The sequence below is a fragment of the Plecotus auritus genome (assembly GCF_963455305.1).
Source record: "Plecotus auritus genome assembly, chromosome: 4".
Classification (NCBI taxonomy): Eukaryota; Metazoa; Chordata; class Mammalia; order Chiroptera; family Vespertilionidae; genus Plecotus; species Plecotus auritus.
Window position 1 is genome coordinate 152,390,861 of NC_137775.1, and position 27,694 is coordinate 152,418,554.

Below are 27,694 nucleotides of genomic sequence, written 5' to 3' on the forward strand. Positions count from 1 at the left end.
GAGGGAGAGAGATAGAAACATCGATGAGAGAGAACCATGGATCGGCCGCCTCCTGCACGCCCCCTAGTGGGCATCGAGCCTGCGACCCAGGCATGCGCCCTTGACAGAATCGAACCCAGGACCTTTCGGTCCACAGGCCGACGCTCTATCCACTGAACCAAACCGGCCAGGGCTAAAATAGTTTTTCTTGAGATATTAATGTTTATTGCATGTAACATTATATTTAAGATTGTTTTTCTTGAAATATTAATGTCTATTGCTTGTAACATTATTATATTTTTAAAAATGAATAAATAAAGTTAGTTTATTGGGGGGGGATTTTTTTTAAGCCTAATTGAAAACATTGTTTTCCTTTGACACTGATAAAGCTTAATTTCTTGGGATGGATACTCGAATTTTTTTATATTTGTTTGTAAAGTTATTAAATGTCATCTTTACAGGGCTTGATAACCTCTGGAAGTGAAAAATGTGGTAAGTTAGATTTTGTTCCTTTTTGCTATAGATGATATAGATTAATTTTCATAAAATAGCATGTCTTGTGGTATATGCTATTTATTTGGTTATTTCTGTACGTGAAAATATGTAGGACACCTCTTCTAAAACCAGAATTATGTAGTATAATTCTCCCAATTTAATTACTATTCCAGAGATTATTATTGATCTGGAAAATAACGGCATTTATTATTAATAGTTACAGGCTGATAGGAAAGAAATTATTTTAATGTATTTCCCAATGTATTTTCTGTTGGCTATAAAACCACTTAGAATCCAGATCTGGCAGTGATTTAAATAAATGCCCCATAATTAATCTATGTGATTGAATTGGGCCCCTAAAAATAGATTGCTTTGGAAATCTTTTAGGACTTAATACATTTGTGAAGACCATAAGATTATGTAGCTCAACTGAGTGTTATAATGCCAAGTTAAAATTTTTTCCTACCACATTACTTTTTACTATCATGCTAAATAGGTCAAGTTATTGTTAATTCTTATAAATCAGTACCATAAAGCAGCTCATCAAACATCCTGTTCCCTCAATTCATCTATCATTTCTGCCTTTATCCTCCATTCTGCTTCAGCTTCTCTCTCTGGATGTTTGCCTAATGGGGCTCCATATCAGCTATTACTCTCTATCTACTTTCCTGAGGCAACATGTTATAAGTCAAAGAGCAAAAGCTTTAGAGTCAAGGCCACCTGAACTGGAATCCCATTTTTACCATTTTACTAACCATGTGGCTTTGTCCATGTTGCCTAATGTTTCTGAGCCTAAGTTTCTTCTCTGTGAAATGGAGATAATAGTACCTACTCTAGCGGATTGTTGAATCACATATATAGAGTATCAAACACTGCCTGGCACATAATAGGCACTCACATGGCAGTAATGCCATTATGACTATCTTTTTTTTATTACTACTAGAGGCCCGGTGCATGAAAATTCATGCACTGGAAGTGGGGGGGGTCCCTCAGCCCTGCCTGCCCCCTCTTGCAGTCTGGGAGCTCTCGGGTGGGAGGCGACCCAGAGATCAGTGGAAGGCGACGCCCCCATCACACCTCCGCTGCTGCCACTGCCAGCAGCACAAGCCTCAGCCAGCTTTGGTTACCTGAGCCTCGGGTGGCCCTGGGCAGCTGCCATCCGAGGCTTGCCCGTGCCTCGGGCCAGCCCTGGGTGCTTGGGCAGCTGCCATACAAAGCTTGCCTGTGCCTTGGGTGTCACCTGGGCAGCCGCCATCTGAGGCTTGCCTGTGCCTCGGGCCGACCCTGGGCAGCTGTGGGGACTGGGGGACTACAGAGGCAGGTGCCCCGGTGGGGCTGAAGGAACTGGGCGCCGCCATCTTTGATGGTGGGGCAGTAAATTAGCATATTCCCTCCTTATTGGCTGTGGGCCCCACCATCTTTGCAATGGCATGAGGGTCAATTAGCATATTCCCTCTTTATTACATAGGATTACTGCTATGGCTGGATCCCTGAATCTTTTATTTTCTTAATATAAGTTAACTCCTTTCTGGCTCCTTTTCTTTCTCTAACCAATCTAGTTACCATCCTCCATCACTCCAGTCGCACCAAAAAATATCTTCCATTTTCTTGCTCCTAATTCCCATACCATTTTATTTTATCCCTTGGGCTTACTGAATACTGTAGATTAGCCTACAATTCTGGTCTTCTCCACAGTTGGGCCCTCAGCTTTGCTTGGTTATCTTATATGCTCTAGTTGATACTTGAATTGTCCAAATCTTTACTTCTAATATCATCCATCCCACTAACTCTTAGCAAATAACCTTTACTTTGCTGAGAAAATGGAGGTCTTCAGACTAGATAGATCATCATTTCCTCCTAGAAGCCAGCCCTGAATACCTCACCACTACTAGTTCCACCTAAATACTTCTTTTCTCTGCCCTCATTGCACCCTTTGTATAATCTACACTAATAAAAGAGAAACATGCAAATGATCATCACTCCGCTACACTACCAGCCAATCAAGAGTGAGTATGCAAATTAACCCAACAAAGTTGGTGACGCCCATAGCGGCCAGGCAATTCTGGAGCTGCTGGGGGCCGGATCAGAGACGCAAACCCGCAGGCCTGGCACCCAGCAGCCCCAAGTCCCGCCACGGCAGCGCTGGTGCTGCTGGGGGCCAGATTGGAGACACAAACCCGCAGTCCCGGCACCCAGCAGCCCCAAGCCCTGCGGTCGAGGCGCTGGGGCTGCGGGGGGAGGGGGGAGCAGAGACACAAACCCGTAAGAAACCTGTGGAAAGGGAGATAAAATATCATAACTTTATCTTCCTTTCCACAAGATGAAAAAATTGACCCTGGTTTATTTAGTGATGTGGCCCACACCTTTCTACAAGCACAGGGTATGTTATGACCACTCCCAGGAAGATCTGGTCAGAATACCGTCTCCAGGGAATAACGCTACTGTGACAAATCATCTAAGAGAGGAAACAAGCTTTTGTTGGGTTTATTCTGAAGGACAGAGAACATGCCACCTCAACATATGCTGTGTTGTTATATTGATGATCTTGAGCTGCAGATGCTTGAAAAACAGCAAATGCATGCGGAGGCTTTCACTGGAGTCTCCTGATCTGCCTAAAATCGGACCCCCCAAAAGGAGCTTAAATGTCATAGGTCCCCTTGACAGGAGAAGTGTCATCAGGCAAAGAAGACTGACTCCTGTCACAGGACAGAAGAGTAGAAGTTTCATCACACCCAAACTTGGTTACAGACTATTTCCCCTCACCCCCATCCAGCTTTCCTAAAAATCATTTACTCTCCTCTAAGAGGCCTACATCTCCCATCCCCTTTCCCTAGGAAGAAGGTATTTAAATCTGCATTCTAAGCCACCTTGGGGAGTTACTCATTTTCCCCTGGGACCTCCCACATATACACGAGGTACACATGTTAATGAACTTTTGTTTTTCTCTTGGTGATCTTTCTTTCATTACAAGTGCCTCCACTAAGAACTCAGAAAGGTAGAGGAAAACTATTTTTCCTCCTCCATAATTCTATCTCGGGAAATCAAATCCCCAGCTGAACAGTGAGGTTGGCTCAAGTACCAAGCAGTCCCGGCTGATGGGAGGGAAGCTTCTAGGGAGAAATCAATGATATTGGCAACAAAGTGGGACGGAGGGCACACACATGGTTGCTGGTGGGAGTTTAAAGTGGTTCGACATTTTTGGAGGATGATTTTGCAAATTCGATAGAAATGTTCAAGGTACATCCAAGAGTCTTCTTCTAGGAATCTCATCTGCTGAGATAAAGCACAAGCACATAAGCCCTGCTCAGAACCCAGGATGCTACTGCGGGATCCCCTTCCATGATAGGAAAACCTGGGAACAACCTGCATTTTTAGGACAAGGTGGCATCTATACAAATAAAAGGGTAATATGCTAATTAGACTGAACATCTTCCGGATGACCTTCCAGACGTCCTTCCGGACAAAGCCATGTTGGCGGGGCCAAGGCAGAGGAGGTTAGAGGCGATCAGGCAGGCAGGGGAGAGCAGTTAGGGGGTATCAGGCCAGCAGGGGAGAGCAGTTAGGGGGATTAGGCCAGCAGGCAAGTGAGCGGTTAGGAGTCAGAGGTCCTGAGGGGTCCCAGATTGGAGAGAGTGCAGGCCGAGCTGAGGGGACCCCCTTCCCATGCATGAATTTTGTGCACCGGGCCTCTAGTTTTATTATAATAATTAATGAACTTTTCTGCCTCTCCTAATCGACCAGGGATCAGCAAACTACCACACAGGCATAATCCTGCCATTGGCTTCTTTTCTTGTTCTGCCCTTGATCTAAACTAGTAATTTTTACATTTTGAAAGAATTGCTTAAAAACAAAGAAACAAAAATCAGTGAAGAATATGTGACAGGATTGTATTGACTTGCAAAGCCTAAAATACTTATTCTCTAGCCTTTTACAGAAAAAGTTTACTGACCCCCCTATCTGGACCCTAAGCACCGAAGGACAAGGATCATAAAGTTGAGGATCATTGCAAGTGTGACTGGAATGATGCAGGGATGGTATCTAGATTGGATAGGGAAGGGAGAGAAACCGAGAAGAAGTTAACATATATTAAAAGGTCATTTGACTTATACTCCAAGTTTCCAGAAAAGTTTCTTAACAGAGGTGTAGGGATGTGGTAAAGGTTGTGAAAGAATGGATGAATCATAGCAGTTAATTTCTTTTGTTAACTAATCTTACACATTAATAAGTAATTAAACTAAAATTTAAGTAATATAAAACTTATTTATAGGAGCAGACAATAAGTTCAATGGTTTCCATATAAAAAGCATTTCAGTTGCATTTATTAGCACACAGTATAACTAATTTAAGGAAATACAAGATCCAGGTTTATTCAAGTCAGAGCATAAGGATAAACTTCACATTGCAGAAGTACTCACTGCAGATTTCTAGGTGCCCTGAAGAACACTTAGTATGATTTCCTGTGCTCACTACCTCATCATTTATATTTATTTTGAACCTCTAAAATCATGATGTCCCCAAGAGAAAACTTACTCTTTAACTTAATTTTTCAAATTAAAACAATTAGAAAATTCTACATAGGATGCTTCAAATAATGGTGATTAACAAAGCTTTATTTTGCATTTTATATCATCCAGCAGGAGGTATTCACCCAGAGACTTGTACAGAATGTCCACCTACTTCGAGTAACAAGAAAGATCCAGTACCAGAAAGTCCAACAAAAGCCACAGATATTGGTAATTTTAGAACTTGAATTATGTCATTCATGCTGGCAAGATTGAGAAAAAATCATTTGCCATCATTCCAGGATTTCCTTAAGGCAAAGTTTATCAAACGTTGTGCTATGATTTATTCAGTTTCTTAAATGAACTATCTACCCAAAACAAGCTGAAAGTTGAATTTGTGTTTAGAGTTTTGCTTAGTTTAAATTCTAAATTCTCATGTGGAAATTTATTTGTTCAAGAAGATAAGGATGTTTGACATGGTTTATACAGTATAAAAATATTTCTGAACACTGACAATTATTGTGGTGTTTTGATTATAGGTTTTGGTAATCGCTGTGGAAAACCCAAAGGACCAAGAGGTCCACCTTCAGAATGGACATGATTCAGGGAGCCAAAAACCACTTTAAATTATACTGGAAAATTCAAGTGCCACTGAAAGCCAGATTTATAGTATTCCTTCTTTAAAATGTGGGACTAACTGCAGTGTAGATTGTGACCTTTGCATTTTTTGCTGGGACCATCTACCTGCCTTACTACACTTAGGAAAAAGTATTACATATGGTGTTTTTTGTGTTTTTTTTGTTAACTTCAAGTATTATTGCCTTAATGTCTCTTAACCCTGTTACACGCTGCTTGTAGACATGTTAATATAGTAATACTTTTATTATAAATTGAGTTTAAGGACTACTCTTTTGCTAATGTTTTATCATGTATGCATTATTTTGTATATGTACAGGGCAAGTAGGTATATAATTTGATAAAGTTGCAGTCATAAAATATTATTAACAGAAGATGTAAAATTTCTGCATGGTCTAAATCTTTGTGTACTTTATTTGTAAATTATTTGCCCTGAAGTTTTAGAAAATAGTTTCTGAATTTTAAAATTGCTGGATTCATGCAGCCAGCATTGCAGGTTATCAGAAATCAAAGATTGTAATAATAATACATTTTGTAAATTGTAAGCAAAAAGTTATTTTTATATTATATACTGTCTAATTGTCCATCCTAATTGTTCTTGTTTTCATCTAGTCATGGAGATTCAGTAAGTGCCTTGGAACAATATTGAATTCTCTTAGCTTGTGTGTGTTACTTTAATATTTGAACTCAACTGGGATTAGAAGACTATCAAACTATATGTATGTTTCAGGATAATTGACCTGCCATTAAAAATCCATTTTACAGTGCTTACTTGTCTTGATTTTTCATTCTTCATTCCGAGGAAATTAGACTTAATATCTGCTGGTTCAGTCTTACCTTTTAATCTTCTAATTAAACAAGAGGGAGCATCTGCAAACACATGGCTTTGCAATTGTAATACTTACAATAATTTTAATACTTATCCTTAAGTCAGCCCTAGGCATTACTGCTTACTAAGATCCTAGTAAAACACCAAACCATTTGTGAGGTTAGGAAAGGGAAACTTTTGTGGGGGCGTTTTCTGTCACATTCCTAGAGCACGTTCTCATTCATAAGTACCAACTTCGAATTGTGACATCATGGATTAAAATTAGTAGACATCAGTCCTGGCTGGGTGGCTCAGTTGGCTGGAACATCATCTCATACACCAAAAGGTTGTGGGTCAGGGCACATACCCATTTACCGATTTGACCCCTGATTGGGGTATGTACGGGAAGCAACTGATCAATATTTCTCTCTCTCTCTCTCTCTCTCTCTCTCTCTCTCTCTCTCTCTCTCTCTCTCTCTCTCAAATCAATAATAGCATATCCTCAGGTGAGGATTTTTTTTTTAAAAAGTGGGTATCTGTATTTTCCCTCTGCATACCAAAGGGGGAAGAAATTAAGAGACTAAAGTGAGATAGAGTAACCTTATGTGAGTAGAAAGATGATCATGTGGAGAAGAAAATAATAGAATTTCATGCCAAAATATTTTCATTTATTTGTTTGTTTTGTTAATCCTTACCCGAGAATATTTTTTGCTATTGATTTTTTAGACAGTGGAAAGGAGAGAGCGAAGTGAGGGGAGAGAGAAACATCAGTGTGCCCTGACTGGGACTTTGATCTCTTCACCTTTCAGTGTAAGGATGATGCTCCAACCTACTGTTCCAAACTGACCAGGGCTCATTGGTTTTTTCTTGGGTATACCCTGACCAGGGATTGAACCCACATGGGGTGGAATTCTAATCAACTGAGCTTACCTGGCCAGGGCCAATTTGGGGAACGTTCTTGATGATTTTGTTTCCTTACACAGACATTTCCTAATTACCTGCTTTTAGTGATGTTATTTTAGATATAAAAAAATTCAGATTATTAATAGCTTTCAGTTTCAGTTTTTAAATATTCTCCCATTTGGGGTCTTACACAGTTCTTAAAAGGCCAGAAGCCCATATTTTCATTCTGGCAGACAGAGAATTACAAAAGCATTAATCTAGATTTTGGCACATCAACTCATTAAGCAGCCCTGCATATTAAAAGTGCAAAGTAGATCACCCTAGCCAGGTTTGGATAAGAGTTGTTTTTCAGCCCTAAATGGTTTGACTCAGTGGATAGAGTATCAGCCTGCGGACTGAAAGGTCCCAGGTTTGATTCCAGTCAAGGGCATGTACCTTGGTTGCGGGCACATCCCCAGTAGGAGGTGTGCAGGAGGCGGCTGATTGATGTTTCTCTCTCATCGATGTTTCTGACTCTCTTTCCCTCTCCCTTACTCTCTGTTAAAAAAAAAATCAATAAAATATATTTTAAAAAAAAAGTCATTCTGCAGACTAATGGGTCCCGGGTTTGATTCCGATCAAAGGCATGTACCTCGGTTGCAGGCTCCTCCTCGGCCAGGGCCATGGTCAGGGCATGTGCAGGAGGCAACCAGTTGATATGTTCTCCACATTGATATTTCTGTCTTTCCCTCTCTCTTCCACTCTCTAAAAAAATCAATGGGAAAATATCCTTGGGTGAGGATTAAAAAAAAAAAAGGTGCAAAGTAGATCTAGTTTTGAATATAAACTATACTCAACAGATTTGCAGTAATGTTTCCTCTGCTATTTGTCTTTAAGTTGCACAAATCTTACAAGATGTAAATGACCAATACTTAGATGGTAAACAATTTAAACAGTGGCAAGCAGCTATGCTTGGCTAATTCATAGAGACATGTCTGTCTAAACTATAACAAATTTGGGCTTTGTTGAATTAGTGGCGGGAGGGAATTCCAAAGATTCCAGTCATTTTACATTTCTGAAAGAGAACATGGCACGTGTACTGTTACATGGTCTAATATAATAGCATTTGTGACGACAATTCACTTGGCAGTGTTTCAGCAAGAACATATTACAGATTTATTCCAAAATAGCCAAATATTAAAGTTGTATATTACTCCTTAAAATCAGTAATTTTTAATTTTTTTCATAGTTAGAATTTTGTTTTGCATTGAGAACTTTAGAGATCCACTCTCAGCAACTTTGAAATATGCAATCCAGTATTATTGCCTATATTCACTACTGTACATTATATCCATACTAGTGACCTGGTGCACGAAATTTGTGCACATTAAAAGGGGATTAGAGGAAATAATTTAATATTGCTATTTGCCCTTTCTCTATAATAGAAGTGTCAGAGATGAAAGAAAATTAGTAAAATGTATATGAAAACCTTCCTCCTATCAGAGTCTGGGGCTCACCATGGGACCCAGAGTCAAGTCCCCGCCCATCCACATGCACCTCGAAATCGCGTGAGACCCAGACCTGGCCGGGCCCCCACCCCCACTCATTGGGCTAGATCCAGACCTGGCCAGTCACACCCTTGTCAAGCCCTGCTGGGCAGGGGGCCTAGCCTCAGGTCTCCTGGCCCCCGGGGCCAGGATGGGGGCCACAGCCTGAGGTCCCCTGTCAAGCCCTACCTGGTGGGGGGGCGTGGCCTGAGGTCCCCTGTCAAACCCTGCCAGATGGGGGGGGGCGCAGCCTGAGGACCCCCGGCCTGGTGCTGGGGTCGGGGGGAGCAGCCTGAGGTCCCCTAGCCTAGCACCAGAACGGGAAGCGTACCTTGAGGTCCCCTGTCAAGTCCGGCCGGGTGGGGGGCATGGCCTGAGGTCCCCTGGCCTGGCACTGGGGCGGGGGTTGTGGCCTTAGGTCCCCCAGCCTGACGCCAGGGCAGGGGTTGCAGCCTGAGGTCCCCTGTCAAGCCCCACGAGGGCGGGGGAGGGCGTAGCATCAGGTCCCTGCTGATTGCTTATTAAGGCTCCTTAAGGGAACTTGACCTCAGCTGTGGGTGCATCCATCTTTGTGAGGGAGTGATGGTCAATTAGCATATTCCCTCTTTATTAGATAGGATGACATCTATTTTACAACTGGAAGTTTGTACTTTTTCACCCCTTTCATACATTTTTCCAGCCTCACCCCCAATATTATGTTTTTCTCATTAAAAATTCTTCAGTAAGCCCTGACTGGTTTGGCTCAGTGGATAGAGTGTCGGCCTGCGGACTGAAGGGTCCCGGGTTTGATTCCAGTCAAGGGCATGTACCTTGGTTGTGGGCACATCCCCAGTAGGGGGTGTGCAGGAGGTAGCTGATCGATGTTTCTCTCTCATTGATGTTTCTAACTCTATCCTTCTCCCTTCCTCTCTGTAAAAAATCAATAAAAAATATTTTAAAAAATTCCTCAGTAGGATTATGTTAAATGAGTACACAAATGTACAGCTGATCTATACATCTGGGCTATTTCAAATTATTATGCTTTATAAATTTTTGCTTTATTACATGTAATCTATTAGAATATTCCCAGTACCTTCTAAAACTAAAATGTGAAAAAGCATTTAAATAATTTACTGTATTAAATGTAAAATTTAAGAATTTAGCATTTCTCATTGTATTTAAAGTATGTATACAATAACATGTTATAAATATATATTTTTTTATTGATTTCAGAGAGGAAGGGAGAGGGGGAGAGAGAAACATCGATGAGAGAAAATCATTGATCAGCTGCCTCCTGTTTGCAATATGTTTTGAAATGTATCAGAAAATAAATGGATTAATGTATGAAGGGATGCATAGATGTTTACATATGTGACAAAGCAAGTATAACAATGTTAATTGTAGAATTCAGGTGACAGGTGTATGGGTTACTATATCATTTTTTCAACTTTTCTGAACATTTATATAATTAAATATTAAATAATCTCTGCTAGACTGAAGATTCATACCTTATAATCCACATTATTGAATTAAAATTCTGTTAAGACAGCATTTAAACTACCTTTCATTAAAATTGTCTTCATTAATGGACATGAATTTTCCTTAACATGGATTAATTTTTAAATGTTTAAAAAGTACTTATGTTTCTATTTAGGAAATTTATACAACAGGAATGCAAAATAACTAAATGATTTCTTTGTTTAAAATAGGGTTTATTTTTCTAGAATATCTAAGTACATGCTCGTAACTTGTTAACAAGTTAACTAGACTCACTTTGTTTTTTTAAATCAGAGAGGTTGTTGTTTGACAATAATTTTTCTTAAAGAAGATGGCTTGATCAGGGTTTAATGCAGAGGACAAAAGCCACCTTTAAGTAATTTAAGCCAAAAGGGATTTATTACATGGTATATTACAAATGATTGGCAGGGTTGAAGAAACAGCCTGTAAACTGAGCTTCAGGAATGACTCACAAATTCACGCTATGGAACTGGACTGCTGCCATGAACAGGAAGTCACTCCTGAATGGGGAAGCCACCCACCCTCTTCACTATAAAGCACCCCATCAAGAAGGATGCCTCAAGCCCTGGCTGGTGTGGCTCAGTTGGTTGAGCAGGTGCATACAGGAGGCAACCAACGGATGGATGTTTCCTCTCACATCAATGTTTCTCCCTCTCTCAAATCAATATAAACATTTTGAAAAGGGTGATGTTGCTCAGTGGTTAGAGTGTAAGCCCACTCACCAAAAGGTCTCAGGTTCTATTCCCAGCAAGGACACTTAAACATAATAGATTTTTTTCAGGTATAACATTTGGCCACTGGAGGGCTTCCAAACGCCATAAAATGCTTTAGGAAATAAATTATAGTATCATGTGCTGGTAAAGGTCTAGGGAAGGGTTGCATGGAGAATAAATGGCATCAATTATAGTAAGAGACTCAATCTGAAATCTAGCTGCTTTAATCATAAAAGAAAAATATATTTTTCTGAACCCCCCACCCCTTCCTCTCAAATGATTTGTGCTATTAAAGGTACTACTTCTTTAGATCAGAAAACTTTATGAAAATCAAGATGTATTTGTGGAAATTAGATGGCATCATAAACTCAATATTAATTGTTTACCTATTACTCTATGAGGGCAGGGGCTTAAGAGTTTGTTTGTTTTTTAGTTTTTGTTTCTTTTGTTTTTACCACTTTTTTAAAAAAATATATTTTATTGATATTTTACAGAGAGAGGAAGGGAGAGGGATAGAGAGCTAGAAACATCAATGCGAGAGAAACATCGATCAGCTGCCTCCTGCACACCTCCCACTGGGGATGTGCCCGCAACCAAGGTACATGTCCTTGACTGGAATCGAACCCGGGACCATTCAGTACACAGGCCGACGCTCTATCCACTGAGCCAAACCGGTTTTGGCTGTTTTTACCACTTATACCCAGCATGTAGAACACTGAGGGAATGAGTGAGTTCAGGTGTTTGGTTCCAATATAATCACAATTGTTAATTACAGAAAGTTTTTGTTGTTTAACAAAAATAAGCCTTAACATAAAAATAAGAGCCTTAACATAAAATAAGCCTTAACATAAAAGTAAAAGAGCATGCAGCAGGAAATTCAGCAGAAGTCTATCTACATTGCTTCCCCCACTGAGGAACAGCTGACTGTTGGGGCAGGTCCTGCAGAAGCCTGTGGCTAGGCAGAAGCAGCCTTGCCTGCTATCAGGGCCAGCTTCAAAGCTTCCCAGACACAAATGAAGTTTTGAAATGGAGCTGATCTCTTCTGTGAATAGTAGGGGCAAGAGTCAAGTGGAATTTGAATCATTACTATTAATGCTACTCTCCTTTTGTACCTTCACTCTTGATACATCAGGAAATTCAAGTACATTGCAGTTTTATAAATTAATATATATTAATTTCAGAGAGGAAGGAAGAGGGAGAGAGTGATAGAAACATCAATGATGAGAGAGAATTATTGATTGGCTGCCTCTTGCAGGCTCCCCACTGGGGATCGAGCCCTCAACCCAGACATGTGCCCTTGACCAGAATCAAACCTGGGACCCTTTAGTCCACAGGTCGACACGCTATCCATTGAGGCAAACCTGCTAGGGCTAAAATTACCTTTTTAAGGTGATAATTTTCTTTGATATTTCCTTGGCCTGTAAGGGCATTTCCTATTCAGCACAAGTTCATCAAGCCAGCACACGTCTTAAGGGCTATTATGAGATTTAAAAAATACATATTGTCTGTACAGGAGAATGAGAGAAATTATTTTTCAATTGTGCCTGTATAGAGAGTAAAATAATTTCAAATCTATCAGTTTTCCTGTTAGAGATCACAATGGAAGCTTACCTAGGTGAAAATCCAGGGATAGGGAAAATGGATTTAAAAACCATAAAATCACCTTGTATTTTATATGTGGAGAAATTTTATGACATAAGCTATAAAAGGTTAGATGTGCAAGCAATCTTCTGCTACAGTTGATGCTGCTGTCTCATTAAAGTAATGTATGCTATGTAGGCCCACACAAGACTTTCAGATAGGCCAGTGATGATGGCTGTGAAAGTGTGACCTAGAGAAAATACCTCTCCCAAATGAGCATCAGAGGCATTGAATATTGGTGGAAGGTGGTTAACTGAGACCAAATAATTAATCTGTGCCCTAACTGGTTTGGCTCAGTGGATAGAGTGTCGGCCTGCGGACTGAAGATTCTCAGGTTCGATTCCGATCAAGGACATGTGCCTTGGTTGCGGGCACATCCCCAGTGGGGGGTGTGCAGGGGGCAACTGATCGCTGTTTCTCTTTCACCGATGTTTCTGGCTCTCTATCCCTCTCCCTTCCTCTCTGTAAAAAATCAATAAAACACATTTTAAAAAAATAATTCATTTGCTCTTTCTCAGAACGCCGTTTCTCTATGTCATGGTTTCCACCAATAACTGGTACACTCAGAAAAATAAACATGCAGTGAGCAACATTTTCTTTTTTTTATTTTTTAAAAAATATATTTTATTAATTTTTTACAGAGAGGAAGAGAGAGGAGAGGGATAGAGAGCCAGAAACATCGATCAGCTGCCTCCTGCACACCCCCTACTGGGGATGTGCCCACAACCAAGGTACGTGCCCTTGACCGGAATCGAACCTGGGACCCTTCAGTCCGCAGGCCGACGCTCTATCCACTGAGCCAAACCGGTTTCGGCAAGCAACATTTTCATAAAGGCAAATTTCCTTCTTATATGTCTTTATGACTTTCATATTTATTTAGATGTCTTTTTTGTGAACAGTGGTGATGAATGATAGTTGGTTTTTTTATTGTACTTACCTTAGCAAAAATGAAAGTAAAAAACTCCATGTTCGTCTCCCAAGTTGTTTTGGAAATTTGACAGTCTAAAAACTCTCTCCCAAATTGAGATTAGATAATGAAGCCTGGCTGGCGTGGCTCCGTGGTTGAGTGTCGACCTATGAACTAAGAGGTCATGGCTGATTCCTGGTCAGTGTACATGCCCGGGTTGCGGGCTCAATCCCCAGTAGGGGGCGTGCAGGAGGCAGGTGAGCAATGATTCTCATCGTTGTTTCTCTCCTCCCTCTCTGAAATCAATATATTTTTTAAAAATTCTATAATGCAAAAAAATAAAATAACGTGTCTACAAAGTCATTCTTCCTATATACTAGTAAGTACTGGACATGAAACTGAACAAGTAGAAAACTATTAATAGGTAGAGAACAGGAATTCTCCCGTTTTCAGCCTCCCAAAGCATCTCAAGTTCTCTCAAGGGATGTATAATAAAATTAATTGATAAAATATAAAGTTTCATTTTCGGGTGATGAAAAAGTTTGGGAGGTGAATGGTAGTGATGGCTGCACAAAAATGTGAATGTACTTGGTGTCGCTAAACTGTACACTTTAAAATGGTTAAAATGGTAAATTCTGTTATGGGTATTTTACCATAATAATAAAAAGTACACGTAATGTGGCACACACAACTATGACTTCTGAGTGTTCATACTTCCTTGTTGAATTATTTGTGTATGTACATGTACATACACAAACACCTATTTAGCATTCAATATGATTTCCCGAGAAAGGGGTAAAATTATAGCTGGCATGCAGGGAGTTCTGTTTGTTACCACATTGAATTATTGTGTTTTTTAGTTCCCTTTTAATAATAAACTCTGAATAATTACTTGTGATCATCTCATATCAAAATGTGACACACCAATGTGTTATTTCACTGAAGTTGCAAGTGCTGCATGAGAGGACATCCAAAAAGTGATGTATAAGAGTTATGTGAAAGTGAGACTTTCCTAGAGCAAGGTTAAGACATAAGCACTACGGGTGCCTTTATAAAGCCCACCCTGTTTGTAAAGCCGTGTGTTGTACCTTGAAGGATTGCTGCTTTTCATTTTGTCATTTAACAGACTGGAAATATAGAACCTGAGTGGAGGAGAAGTTGAATAAGAGGTTGTTAAAGATAGGTTAAAAGCACTTTACCAACAACCACATGTACACGGTGAGTTATTGGAAATGTCTGTTTTCTCTGTAACTAGGAGACTACCCGGAAGTCAGCTTTTGGAATATTTCTTCTTAGAGCATGATCAACACTTGGTTTTATATTTCATTATTTGTGTATTTCCTTTCTTTCCTTCCTGGACTGCAATGTTCTGAAGGGCGTGTGTGTGCCTTATCGCTTTTAGGATTCCCCATTTCCCCAGTGCCTAAGGTTTAAACTCTGAATGACTAGGGAGCAGTTCCAACAAGTGGGTGCTAATGCTCTTCCTCTATAAAGCATTGCTGAGATTCTACTTTTTGGAGCATTCTTGGTGTTTGATGTCCAAGCATGGTTATCCAGCCTGAAAATCATCTGACATCTTTCCAATAAACTCCCCTTTGCTTAAGTTAGCTGAAATTGCTTACAAGTGAACTCTGACAAGCTGAAACAAAGGCAGCCTGCTTATTTCACAGTTTTTGCAGTCTCTCCTGGTATCTAACCATTTGAATCCTTTTTCAGCTCATATCACAAAAGTACTCAGAATCATTCAAGCTTTAGTTCTGGAGACCTCAAGCTCTAAGTTCTTATTTATACCAATTGTTCTTAGAACAATCTTCGAAGGAAAAATATATGAAGGAAATTCTTTTATGGACTTAACATTTAATTTTAATAGGCTACTGAATTGCAACAAACGTGGAAATACTAGCTAAGACAGCATAGCTGAAATAAAGCCAAGTGAGATCCAATAATTATGGTTGATGCTAAGTTGGATGAGTCTCTGTTGAAATAAGAGATAAATACTTCACAGGATTGTAGTAAGGCATATGTGTAAAAAAAGGAGAGAAGTAATTATTATTATTTTTTTTTTTTGGCATTGGTCAGGCTTCAGTTGGAACAAACTATTTAATTTTACAGGCCATCCTATATAAAGAGAAATAACTTGGAGAATGTTCAGAGGAGAAGAGCAACTGATTAAAGGTCTATGAAATTAGACCTATGAGACACTGTTAAAAGAACTGGGCATGTTCAGTCAAATGCAAGACATTCAGGTAGATGAACAATTAACTACAAGTATGTGAAGAGATGGTTCCCAAGTCTGAGGTTTAAAATAGAAAGTTAAATCATGGGAGATTAAGAGCACAAAACAAAACAAAAAACAACAACAGAGCAATGGAAGTAGAAACTAAGTGTTGTGAAAACAAACTAAAAGGCTTTTAACAAATTGACAAATGTCTATACCTGGAATTCTGCATATGATTATTAAAACAAAGTTTTGTACTTAAATAGACTTAGGAAATAGAAAAAGCATTTGATGGATTGCATTTAAAAAGTAGAAATCATCAGATCAAGTATGAAGAATGTTTTAAAGCAAAAAGTATGTATTTGGGGGCCTTCAGGGACCCAGGTTAGTGAGAATAGAAAGTAGCTCTGATATTGTCTCCTGAATAAGGGTAATTCTTCTGTGTGTGAGAGGGGAGGCAGCATGGTGAGCAGCTTTTCTTGCCTCTTGGGATTCATCAGGAATCCCTACCATGAGATACAAGATTCTTTCCAGAACTGTCCTAAACAATTAAATATTACATCCCCTTTTTCCAATGAACATAGTTACCTCTCTGAAGTATATTCTCCTTTGGGTAAAGTATGTAGACAAACTTATTCTCTAGTTTGCACTTTTTTGTTGTTGTTAATCCTCACCTGAGGATATTTTTTGCATTGATTTTTTAAGAAAGAGTGGAAGGGAGGGAGAGAGAGAACTATGTGAGAGAGGCACAGCGTTTGCACGCTGGGGATCAAACCTGCAACCCAGGTATGTGCTCTTGACTGGGACTTGAACCTACAAGCCTTTGGTGCTCCGGCCAACGCTGTAACCACTGAACATACCGACCAATGCTCTAGTTTACACTCTGCTGCTTAAATGCAGAGGGAGAAAGATGAAACCACAGAGTTTGACCACTTTCTTTTACTTGGATATAACTCCTCCAAGGAGCACTAATTCTTTGCTTTTCTATTTTCTATTAACCTGATAATTTGTTTTTAACTTAGATGCAGATATTCTAACAAATTTAAGTGTTCTTGTTTCCTCTCTGTTTAGCACCTAAACTCTGCATCCATTTGTTTACTATGATTCTGATACCAATTACAATATGTGGGTGTCTTCCCCACACCAAGCAATTCTCAGACAACAGCTGGGTGTCCTACAATTCAGCTTAATTCTGACACTATCTACCTGGAGACAGCATCAGATTCCAGAAGTTAAAGGTTCAGTCCTGTAAAACTTCCCACAACCTCAGATCCAATCACCAGTCCCAGTTGTTACCTGTACTTCTGGGCAACTGGTTATAAATTAGAGGTTCCCACAACCCACTCCTTGGGTTTGATTAATTTACTAGAGTGGCTCAGAGAACTCAGAAACAGTTTACTTACTAGATTACTGGTTTATTATAAATGGATATAACTCCTCCAAGGAGCACTAACTCTTTGCTTTTCTTATGCCAGTTCCACAGCACCTCCCTGCAACACACCTGACAAAAGTTAATGATCAATTCAGTAAATGCTGACTTCTTTTAATTTTCATTCACCATAAAAGGGCCTGGATCCAAATTGTAAAAGCGGGTTGCACCCTCAGGTCTTCGGTATCTTTGAGGATACCATACCAGCTGCTCTGGTGACAGAATAATATGCTCTACGGTTACATAGGGCTGGTAGGACATTCTGATGAAGCTGTTAACAAGATAAAATAAGTCCATGACAGCATTGGGGTCTCTTGGGCTCCTACTGAAGACCAATACATATTAGTGATAAAGCAAATACGACATCATATTTGCAATATATTTAACTGGTGAAATCTAGGTGAAGTGTTAATCTGGATGTTCACTGTACTAATCTTTTTATTTCTTAAAATAAAAAGCTGGGATACACTGAGTCTGAGTTTCTCCTTTTGGCTCCTTTTTGTTTATCTGGCTTCATTATACTGTTTTGATGTCTTCCCACCAGTAATCTTCTTGTCAGTATGCTATTATTGTGCACGCTTTTTGGCTAAATCTTTAAGAACTAGAGAAATGTTTTAATGATTGAAAACCAAAATAACTACATATTATTACAATTCTGGCAAGCACGTGCTTTTAAAAAGTTATTACATAATTAGTTAACTTTATTATTTAAAAAAATTGAATATGCACTGCATTCAGATGGCTTAAAGTCAATCGATACAAGAGGTTATACAATCAAGTTTCCCTCTGCATTGTCCCAGACATTCAGTTCCCCTTCTCAGAAGCAACTAATGCTATCAATTTCCTGTGGATCCATCTTTCTAGCGACAAAGGAACTTGTTTTAAATTTGCTAAAAAGATACGGAAAGAACCAAAGATGAATATAGGGGACACTGTTTTCAATGTTATGCCATGAACGTTTTAAATTTCAGCAAATCTATATTTTCCACTAGCAAAAAAATGGTCAGGACATTCGTGTTCACAAAAGATGTTACTCAATACCTGATTTGTAAGTGAACCCTACAAACAACCACATACACGTGGTTCTATTCGCTCCTCTGCTGGGTGCAGTTTGAGGCTAATGTGTTCTGTAGGCACACAGAGTGCACAGAGGTCAGGCTGGCACTCATCCTATAGTTTAAGCCAGGCGCCCTCAAACTACGGCCCGCGGGCAACATGCGGCCCGCCGAGGACATTTATCCGGCCCACCGGGTGCCGCTGCCTGTCCTGCTTAGCAGCCAACTCGTCCCGGGCCCGCAGTGCGCATAGGAATTTGTTCATAGTTTTTTTTTTTTTAAATATATTTTATTGATTTTTTACAGAGAGGAAGGAAGAGGGATAGATAGTCAGAAACATCGATGAGAGAGAAACATCGATCAGTTGCCTCCTGCACACCTCCCACCGGGGATGTGCCCGCAACCAAGTTACATGCCCTTGACCGGAATCGAACCTGGGACCCTTCAGTCCTCAGGCTGACGCTCTATCCACTGAGCCAAACCGGTTCTGGCATTCATAGTTTTTTTTTTTAAACTATAGTCTGGCCCTCCGACGGTCTGAGGGACAGTGAACTGGCCCCCTGTTTAAAAAGTTTGAGACCTGCAAAAACCGGTTTGGCTCAGTGGATAGAGCGTCGGCCTGCTGACTGAAGGGTCCCGGGTTCGATTCCGGTCAAGGGTGCCTTGGTTGCGGGCACATCCCCAGTGGGAGGTGTGCAGGAGGCAGCTGATCGATGTTTCTCTCTCATCGATGTTTCTGACTCTCTATCCCTCTCCCTTCCTCTCTGTAAAATATCAATAAAAAATATATTAAAAAAAAAAAAAAGTTTGAGACCCCTGGTTTAAGCCAATATCAGACAACAGAAGCCTTTAAAAATATACATAAAAATCATCTCATTCATACAGCATGGCAAAGAATTGAGTCTCAACCACGTGCTTGTTCAACTGCTTGAGCAGATTCTAAGTTTTTGAGAAAAATGCAAAGCCAAATAATAACCCAGTCTTGTGGCACCTCTCTCGTCTAATTTCATAGCAAAGTGGAATGGAATTTATCTGATCAAAAATATATACTGAACTGTAAATTAAAAAAAAAAAAAGATGTGACAGTTTTATTTTAAATATCAATATTTACAATAAGAAATTACATTCTCTCCCTGGCCGGTTTGGCTCAGTGAATAGAGTGTCGGCCTGTGGACTGAAGGGTCCCGGGTTCAATTCCGGTCAAGGGCACATACCTTGGTTGCAGGTTCCCCATCCCTGGCTGGGGTGCATGCCAGGAGGCATCCAATCGATGTGTGTCTCTCACATCGATGTTTCTCTCTGTCTCTCCCTCCCCCTTCTACTCTCTCTAAAAATCAATGGAAAAGTATCCTCGGGTGAGGATTAACAAACAAACAAAAGAAATTACATTCTCAGTAGTAAATACTTAAATTCATGATAAAAAATTTAGGATGCCAATTTAAAATTAGGAAGGTGCATGGTGTTTCAAATTCTCTTGGAGAGTCACAAATTTTTTAAAAAATGTATTTTTATTGATTTCAGAGAGGAAGGGAGAGGAGGGAGAAAGAAACATCAATGATGAGAACCATCCATTGGCTGCCTCCTATATGCCCCACAGTGGGGATGGAGCCCACAACCTGGCATGTGCCCCAACCGGGAATCGAACCACGACCTTCTGGTTCATAGGTCACCGCTTAACCACTGAGCCACACCAGCTGGGTGAGGCACACATTTTTTGAGGATCACTGTTCTAACCTATGAATACTGTAATTCTAACCATTTCTGCCTCTGCTGGGGACTTTGAGCCCTTAAAGCAGGTGTGGGGAACTTCCAGCCCAGGGGTCCTCAAACTTTTTAAACAGGGGGCCAGTTCACTGTCCCTCAGACCGTTGGAGGGCCGGACTATAGTTTTTTTAAAAAAAACTATGAACAAATTCCTATGCGCACTGCGGGCCCGGGACGAGTTGGCTGCTAAGCAGGACAGGCAGCGGCACCCAGTGGGCTGGATAAATGTCCTCGGCGGGCTGCATGTGGCCCTGCCGCAGGCCGTAGTTTGAGGACGCCTGGTCCAGCCCATGGACCATATAAGGTTCTTAAAATCATTTGGTCTGGCCTTGCCAAGACATTAGGGGTAAGTTAAATGTCTGACCAAATATAGCAGGCTAATTTTTTTTTTTAAGTAGGCTAATTTTTAAGTTGGTAGTTTTGTATGGGCCACGGATGATGTTATATCCAAATGGCCCTGGGCAGAAAAGAAGTTCCCAACCCTTGCTTCAAATGAAAGGGATAATTGATGGGGAAGGTGAGACTGGGGAGGTTGGGCAGAATCAGACCAGAGATGAGTATCTCTGCCTGTGATGTAGCCACGATTATCCTCTCCTGGTGGCTGGGCCTGGTGCTGCTCTGTCCTTTATTACAACTCACCTCAAGGTCAACAGAGGATGAGGGAGTTTATGAAGCTCCATGGCCTTCAATTTCCAACTGAATCACACCCACATGACGAACAGCTTAGTTCTGCATCATGACTGAGAAAGTCAAAACCTCCTGGGGACATCTTTACTTTCTCCCTTCTCCACTGCTTTAAGCCTATTAGAGTGTACATGGGCAGTGCTATGTTCTGCTGATTTCATTCACATTTAAATTGGGTGTGAGCACTAAGTGAAGAAATTGTTAAATTGGTGCTCTACAGCTGGGGAATCTGGTGGAAGGGTATCTTCCCACCCTTGGAAGTTGCACATACATTTTCTCCTCAGGTGGATGTGCAGGAACCGGGGACTTGCTTTACAGCAAAGATTCTGAGCTTCTGTTATTTCATTCTCTCATTTTGAGAGACAATCTCAAACACTAATGCAACACAATTTCTGGCAGAGAGCCTATTTTTATTTTATTTTTGGAGGGGTTTCTCACACCTTGTTGATTTTAATAACCACCATTAAACCACCATTCCACATTAGTGTCTGAGTAAGTCCCTATGCAGTTGGCCATTTCTCAGCAGCCAGGACTTAGATGCAGCAGATTGTCTGAGGTCTCTGAAGCTTGCTCTGCAGGTACTGTTTGCAGGGATCTTATCTTCATGTGGTGTCTTTTTATAGAGTATGCTGGGCTTGGCCTGGCTGCTTATGGCTCAGTCTACGGTAATGGCTGAAATTTGTTGGCCCTTCTCCCTCTCTTCCGCCTTCTTGAAGTAGTTGTAACTTTAGGAGAGTATTTTTTTCTTGAGGTCATGTGAAATGGTCTTTTTATCTTCTTATATATCTTCAGAACCTGGTAAGGCAACATGGTCAGCCTAGAGGGCTTTGGGTTGGAAGAAGTAAATGGGGATGGGTGGGAAGGGGTAACTAAGGAGGAGGTTTGTGCCAGGTGGAGGCAGGATTATCTGGGGAGGGTGGCCAGTAGAGGATATAAATGGGGAGGAAAAAGAGGTTCTTGGGTAGGATCATCTGACCTTGTTATTGCGTCTTGATTTAGGTTGAGAGCGGGTCTTCTTCTTCCACCGCTTAGTGCTTGTGGATTGTTGCTCCCATGATTTCTTGGTCACTTTTGCCATGTTTAAGCTCTCAATTGTTTATCCCAGGGGTCCTGTCCTCTGTATATATACCCCTCCCCAGGGCAATGAGGAGTCACACCTCTTCAGCTTTGTTTTGTCATCAGGGCACTCCCCACAGCCAATGGTGGCTATGGGGAGTTCAGACATCACAAAGGATCACTCCTGAGGGGGAGGGGAAGCTAGGGAGGCCAAGATGCTCTGATTGGAAAAAGTACCCACTAAAGAGCCTTCCCATACTGACCTCCCACCCTTCTTCCTCTCCCCATGTTCAATTTTAGTTGTGCACATGGTGGAGAGGGGTGTTTGCCCTAAGCCATTCCCCATGGTTCAATCTAGTCTCCTACCATTCACTGTTACCTAATATTATGGCTATCTTATCTAACATGAGCAAGATACAGGTATGGCAGCCTGATCTGAAAAAACCTAGGAATTAGAGAATTAGGGGAAAGTGTTTGAGGCATGGTGCCCTTATTGTAAGTTCAGACAATATAATTCAGGGCAAGGTGGGCATGTACTAGTAGTATGTGTGTATGTGTACTAGGGTTACTCATTCACAAGAAATAGGATTAAAGATATGAAATAAGATAAAAATTTAGGTATATCTACACTAATAAAAGAGAAACATGCAAATTACCATCACTCCGCTATGCCCAACAGCCAATCAGAGTGAGTATGCAAATTAAACTGAAAAGATGGCAGCAGCCCTGCCCCCAGCCACTCTGGGCCTGTGGGAGTTGGAGAAGTCAGGCACCAGTGCCTGAGGCTGGCTGCAGCCAGGGAGACCAAGAAGCTGCCTGCCCCTTGATCCCAGGCCACAGCCAGCCTCAGAAGCCTCACGTCCTGGGGGAGACTGAGAAACCGGGCCGAGCGCCTGAGGCTGGATGCGGCCTGGGAGACGAAGAAGCCGCCTGCCCGTGATCCTAGGCTACAGCCAGCTGGAGAAGCTGCCCACCCCATGTCCGTCCGCCCCACGTCCTGGGGGAGACGAGAAACTAGGCCCCAGTACCTGAGGCTGGCTGCAGCCCGGGAGATAAAGAAGCCGCCTGCCCCGTGATCCCAGGCCGCAGCCAGCAGCAGAAACCTCACATCCGCCTGCCCCATGTCCTGGGGGAGACTGAGAAACCGGGCCCCAGCGCCTGAGGCTGGATGCCTCCTGGGAGACCAAGAAGCCGCCTGGGAGACGAAGAAGCCGCCTGCCCCATGATCCCAGGCCACAGCCAGCTGGAGAAGCCGCCCACCTTACATCCTGGGGGAGACAAGAAACCGGGTGCCAGTGCCTGAGGCTGGCTGCAGCCTGGGAGATGAAGAAGCCGCATGCCCTGTGATCCCAGGCCGCAGCCAACCAGAGAAGTTGCCCCCACTGCATCCGAGGGAAGATGGAGAAGCCGCCCGCCTGCGGTCCAGGCGCCAGCACCTGCGGCTGGCTACAGCCTTGTAGACAGAGAAGCAGCCCACCCCGCAGTCCCGGGCACCAGTACCTGCAGCTGGCTGTGGCCTGGGAGACGGAGAAGTCACCCACCTCACAGTCCCGGGTGCCAGCACTTGCAGTTGCAGCACAGGCGAAGCCACCTGCCCACCATCCCCTGAAGCTGCAGCCAGCCTGGGCACCTATGGCTGACCAGAGGGAGGGAAACCCAGATCCAGGTGCCTGTGGTGGGCTGGAGGAGGGAATCCTGGGTCCTGGGTGCAGGGCTGAGGTAGAGATGGTTAGGGGCAATCAAGCCAGCAGGGAAGCAGTTAGAGACGATCAGGCTGGCAGGCAAGCAGTTAGGAGCCAGCAGTTCTGGATTGTAAGAGGGATGTCTGACTGCCGGTTATCCCACGAGGGGTCCCAGATTGGAGAGGGTGCAGACCAGGCTGAGGGACACCCTCCCCACTGCCCCTCCCCCCTCGTGCACAAATTTCGTGCACCGGGCCTCTAGTATATATATGTTTATAGATATCATATCTCAATATCTTTTGGGGATCAGATGGGAATTTTTGGAAGAAAATTTCAAAGTGACAAATTTTAACTTCAAATTTTTGAGATAGAAGACAAGCAGAGATCAGAAGAAGCAGCTCATTTCCAGATGAGAGCTCACTTTTCTCCCCATCTGTACCTGTCCCTACTACAAACAGTGATAAAGACAAACCTATGGAAACAGAAAGTAGATTAATGATTGACCTGGGCTGGCAGAAGACAAGGGGAAATAGAGACTGCTAATGGATATGCCGTTTCTTTCTGGGGTGATGAAGATATTCTAAAATTAGATTGTGGTGATGTTGCACAACTTTGTAAATATACTAAAAACCACTGCATTATTTTAAAAAAATGAAATTACTGGAGCCCTTCTGGTGTGGCTCAGTTGATTGAGCATTGTCCTATGAATCAGGAGGTCATGGTTTGATTCCTCATCAGGGCACATGCCAGATTGTGGGTCGATCCCCAGTAGGAGGCGTGCAGGAGGCCGCAGACTGATGTTTCTCTTTCATAGATGTTTCTCTCCCTCCCCCCACCCCTCCGTTTTCCTTTCCTCTCTCTGAAACCAATAAAACATATTTTTAAAAAATAAGTGAAAACACTACTGGAGTATGATTCAGTTATATTGAAAATATGATTGTAGCTACAAAGAGAGCAGAAACCAGGCAAGGCTAAAACTATAGACTTTGAATGGAAGCCTGAGACTATAAAATTTGTAAGACACAAGAAGGGAGCAAATGAACTAGGCTTTACTTTTTCTGAGGGGACAGGTGGCTTTGCCTCCTTTTGTCACTCCCATTGTGCTATAAGTTAAAAAATAAAATAAAGGAGATAAGACTGAATAGACAGTGTAATTGCAATGTATTTAAAAACCTATAACATTAGGATTCAATGAAAATATACCAAAATATTAGTAGTGATTATTTCTACCTTGCTACAATTTCCTTACTACACTTTATTTATTGAATATTTATTTTATTTTATTATTTTTTAATTTAATAAACCTTTATTGTTCAGATTATTACAATTGTTCCTCTTTTTCCCCCCATAGCTCCCCTCCACCTTGTTCCCACCACACCCTCTGCCCTTACTCACCCCACTGTCCTCATCCATAGGTGTAAGATTTTTGTCCAGTCTCTTCCTGCACCCCCCACACCCCTTTCCCCCCGAGAATTGTCAGTCCACTCCCTTTCTATGCCCCTGATTCTATTATATTCACCAGTTTATTCTGTTCATCAGATTTTTTTATTCACTTAATTTTTAGATTCACTTGTTGATAGATATGTATTTGTTGTTCATAATTTTTATCTTTACCTTTTTCTTCTTTTTTTTTTTTAAATATATTTTATTGATTTTTTACAGAGAGGAAGGGAAAGGGATAGAGAGTTAGAAACATCGATGAGAGAGAAACATCGATCAGCTGCCTCCTGCACACCCCCTACTGGGGATGTGCCCACAACCAAGGTACATGCCCCTGACCAGAATCGAACCCGGGACCCTTCAGTCCGCAGGCCGATGCTCTATCCACTGAGCCAAACCGGTTTCGGCTTCTTCTTCTCTTCTTAAAGAATACCTTTCAGCATTTCATATAATACTGGTTTGGCGGTGATGAACTCCTTCAGCTTTTTCTTATCTGTGAAGCTCTTTATCTGCCCTTCAATTCTGAATGATAGCTTTGCTGGGTAGAGTATTCTTGGTTGTAGGTTCTTGCTATTCATCACTTTGAATATTTTTTGCCACTCCCGTCTGGCCTACATAGTTTCTGTTGAGAAATCAGCTGACAGTCGTATGGGTGCTCCCTTGTAGGTAACTAACTGTTTTTCTCTTGCTGCTTTTAATATTCTCTCTTTGTCTTTTGCTCTTGGCATTTTAATTATGATGTGTCTTGGTGTGGTCCTCTTTGGATTCCTTTTGTTTGGGATTCTGTGCGCTTCCTGGACTTGTAAGTCTATTTCTTTCACCAGGTGGGGGAAGTTTTCAGTCATTATTTCTTCAAATATGTTTTCAGTATCTTGCTCTCTCTCTTCTTCTGGCACCCCCATAATTCTGATGTTGGTACGCTTGAAGTTGTCCCAGAGGCTCCTTACACTATCTTCATATTTTTGGATTCTTTTTTCTTTTTGCTTTTCCGGTTGAGTGTTTTTTGCTTCTTTGTATTTCAAATCTTTGACTTGATTCTTGCAATCCTCTAGTCTGCTGTTAGATCTCTGGATAATATTTTTTATTTCAGTCAGTGTATGTTTAATTTCTAGTTGGTCCTTTTTCATATCGTGGGTCTCGCTAAATTTATCGGCCTTTTCTAGAAAATTCTTGAAAAACCTTATAACCGTGGTTTTGAACTCCATATGCAGTCGTTTGCTTTCCTCCATTTCTTTCATTTGTGATGTTTCTTTGTCTCCACATTTTGGTTGCTTCCCTGAGTTGATAGAGTAGCTTTGTGTGCTAGGTGTCCTATAGGTGGCTCAGCCTCCCCAGTTACCTGAGGTGGACACTCTTGATGCACCCCTTTGTGGACTGTGAGCACTGTCTTGTTGTAGTTAAGCCTTGATTGTTGTTGGTATCACTGGGAGGAATTGACCTCCAGGCCAATTGTGTATGAGGATCAGCTGTGTCTATGCTGGGAGAACTTCTGTGTTCAGCTTGGATGGGGCGGAGTCTCAGGGCAAAGCAGACAGCATTGGTTTCCTGTCAGCCCTGTCCTATGGGCCCCTGTGTCTCAGTGTCCCGTGGTAATCGCTGCAAACACCTCTGAGAGAAAGCCGCCCTCAAGTTTTGCTCGCTGCCAGACAGTCCAGTTTCTCCCTGAATGAGTCTGGGTCCCCAGAGTCTCGCCCGGAACTGGAGTTCGGTGCAGTCGGGAGCTTTCGTCTCCCTCCCGCTTGAGAAAGTCAGCCGCATACTCAGTTGCCCGCCCTCTCCGCACGCGCGCCTCAGTACCTCTGCCTTCCGCAGTTCCTCTGAGTCTCAGTGTGCTTTTCTCTTTCCTCACAGTCCAGTTTTTCCCCGTAGGAGTCTGGGTCCCCAGAGTCTCACCCGGAACTGGAGTTCAGCGCAGTCGGGAGCTTTTGTCTCCCTCCCACTTGAGAAAGCCAGCCACACACTCAGTTGCCAGTTCTCTCTGTGTGCGCGCGTCTCAGTACCTCTGCCTCCTGTAGCTCCTCTGAATCTTAGTGTGCTTTTCTCTTTCCTTCTAGTTGTAGAATTTCCATTCAGCCAGCCTTCCTGTGGTTCTGGATGATGTCCATTTTGTCTTTTAGTTGTAGTTTTGAAATTGTTGTGCGAGGCAGCAGTTTAGGTGTTTACCTATGCCACCATCTTGGTTTCTCCTCCTATTGAATGAATATTAAATAAATGTGCAAATAAATAGATAAATGTATTTGTGTTAGTGTGCTACAGTTACAGATTTTTACTTTTCTGTTTTCCAAATTTAAAAATATATATATTATTTTATTGATTTTTTACAGAGAGGAAGGGAGAGGGGTAGATAATTAGAAACATCGATGAGAGAGAAACATCAATCAGCTGCCTCCTGCATACCCCCTACTGGGGATGTGCCCGCAACCAAGGTACATGCCCTTGACCAGAATTGAACCTGGGACCCTTCAGTCTGCAGGCTGACGCTCTATCCACTTAGCCCAACCGGTTAGGGTCCAAATTTCTTTAATATGTTTGTACACTTGACACTAGGAGTTACATCACTGTTTCTGGTTCAAGTTGGCTGACCAACTGTGCATATTTATCTCTTCTTCCCCAAGGAGCTCATTATGATGATAATAAAGGAATTTATTTTCAAAAAGGTATAAAACTAAAACATGAAGAGAATGGCAGAGAGCAGTCCATGGTTGAGAGATTACACTTCTGGATTACAGAACTGGTGCTGGAATAGGTACTGAACAAAG

At 41.8% G+C, this 27,694-nt stretch overlaps 1 protein-coding gene across 2 annotated transcripts in view; it reads left to right on the forward strand.

Annotated features, from left to right (window-relative positions):
• PTPN12 (protein tyrosine phosphatase non-receptor type 12) overlaps positions 1 to 6,379 on the forward strand; it is a 96,645-nt gene extending 90,266 nt beyond the window's left edge. For both annotated transcript variants that reach the window (XM_080666729.1, XM_080666730.1), the window contains 3 exons: positions 441 to 471; positions 5,109 to 5,207; positions 5,516 to 6,379. In XM_080666729.1, coding sequence (XP_080522855.1) covers positions 441 to 471; positions 5,109 to 5,207; positions 5,516 to 5,577 — 192 coding nt within the window. In that variant the 3' untranslated portion in view covers positions 5,578 to 6,379. The remainder of the gene's footprint in view (positions 1 to 440; positions 472 to 5,108; positions 5,208 to 5,515) is intronic.
• The last annotated feature ends 21,315 nt before the right edge of the window (positions 6,380 to 27,694 follow it).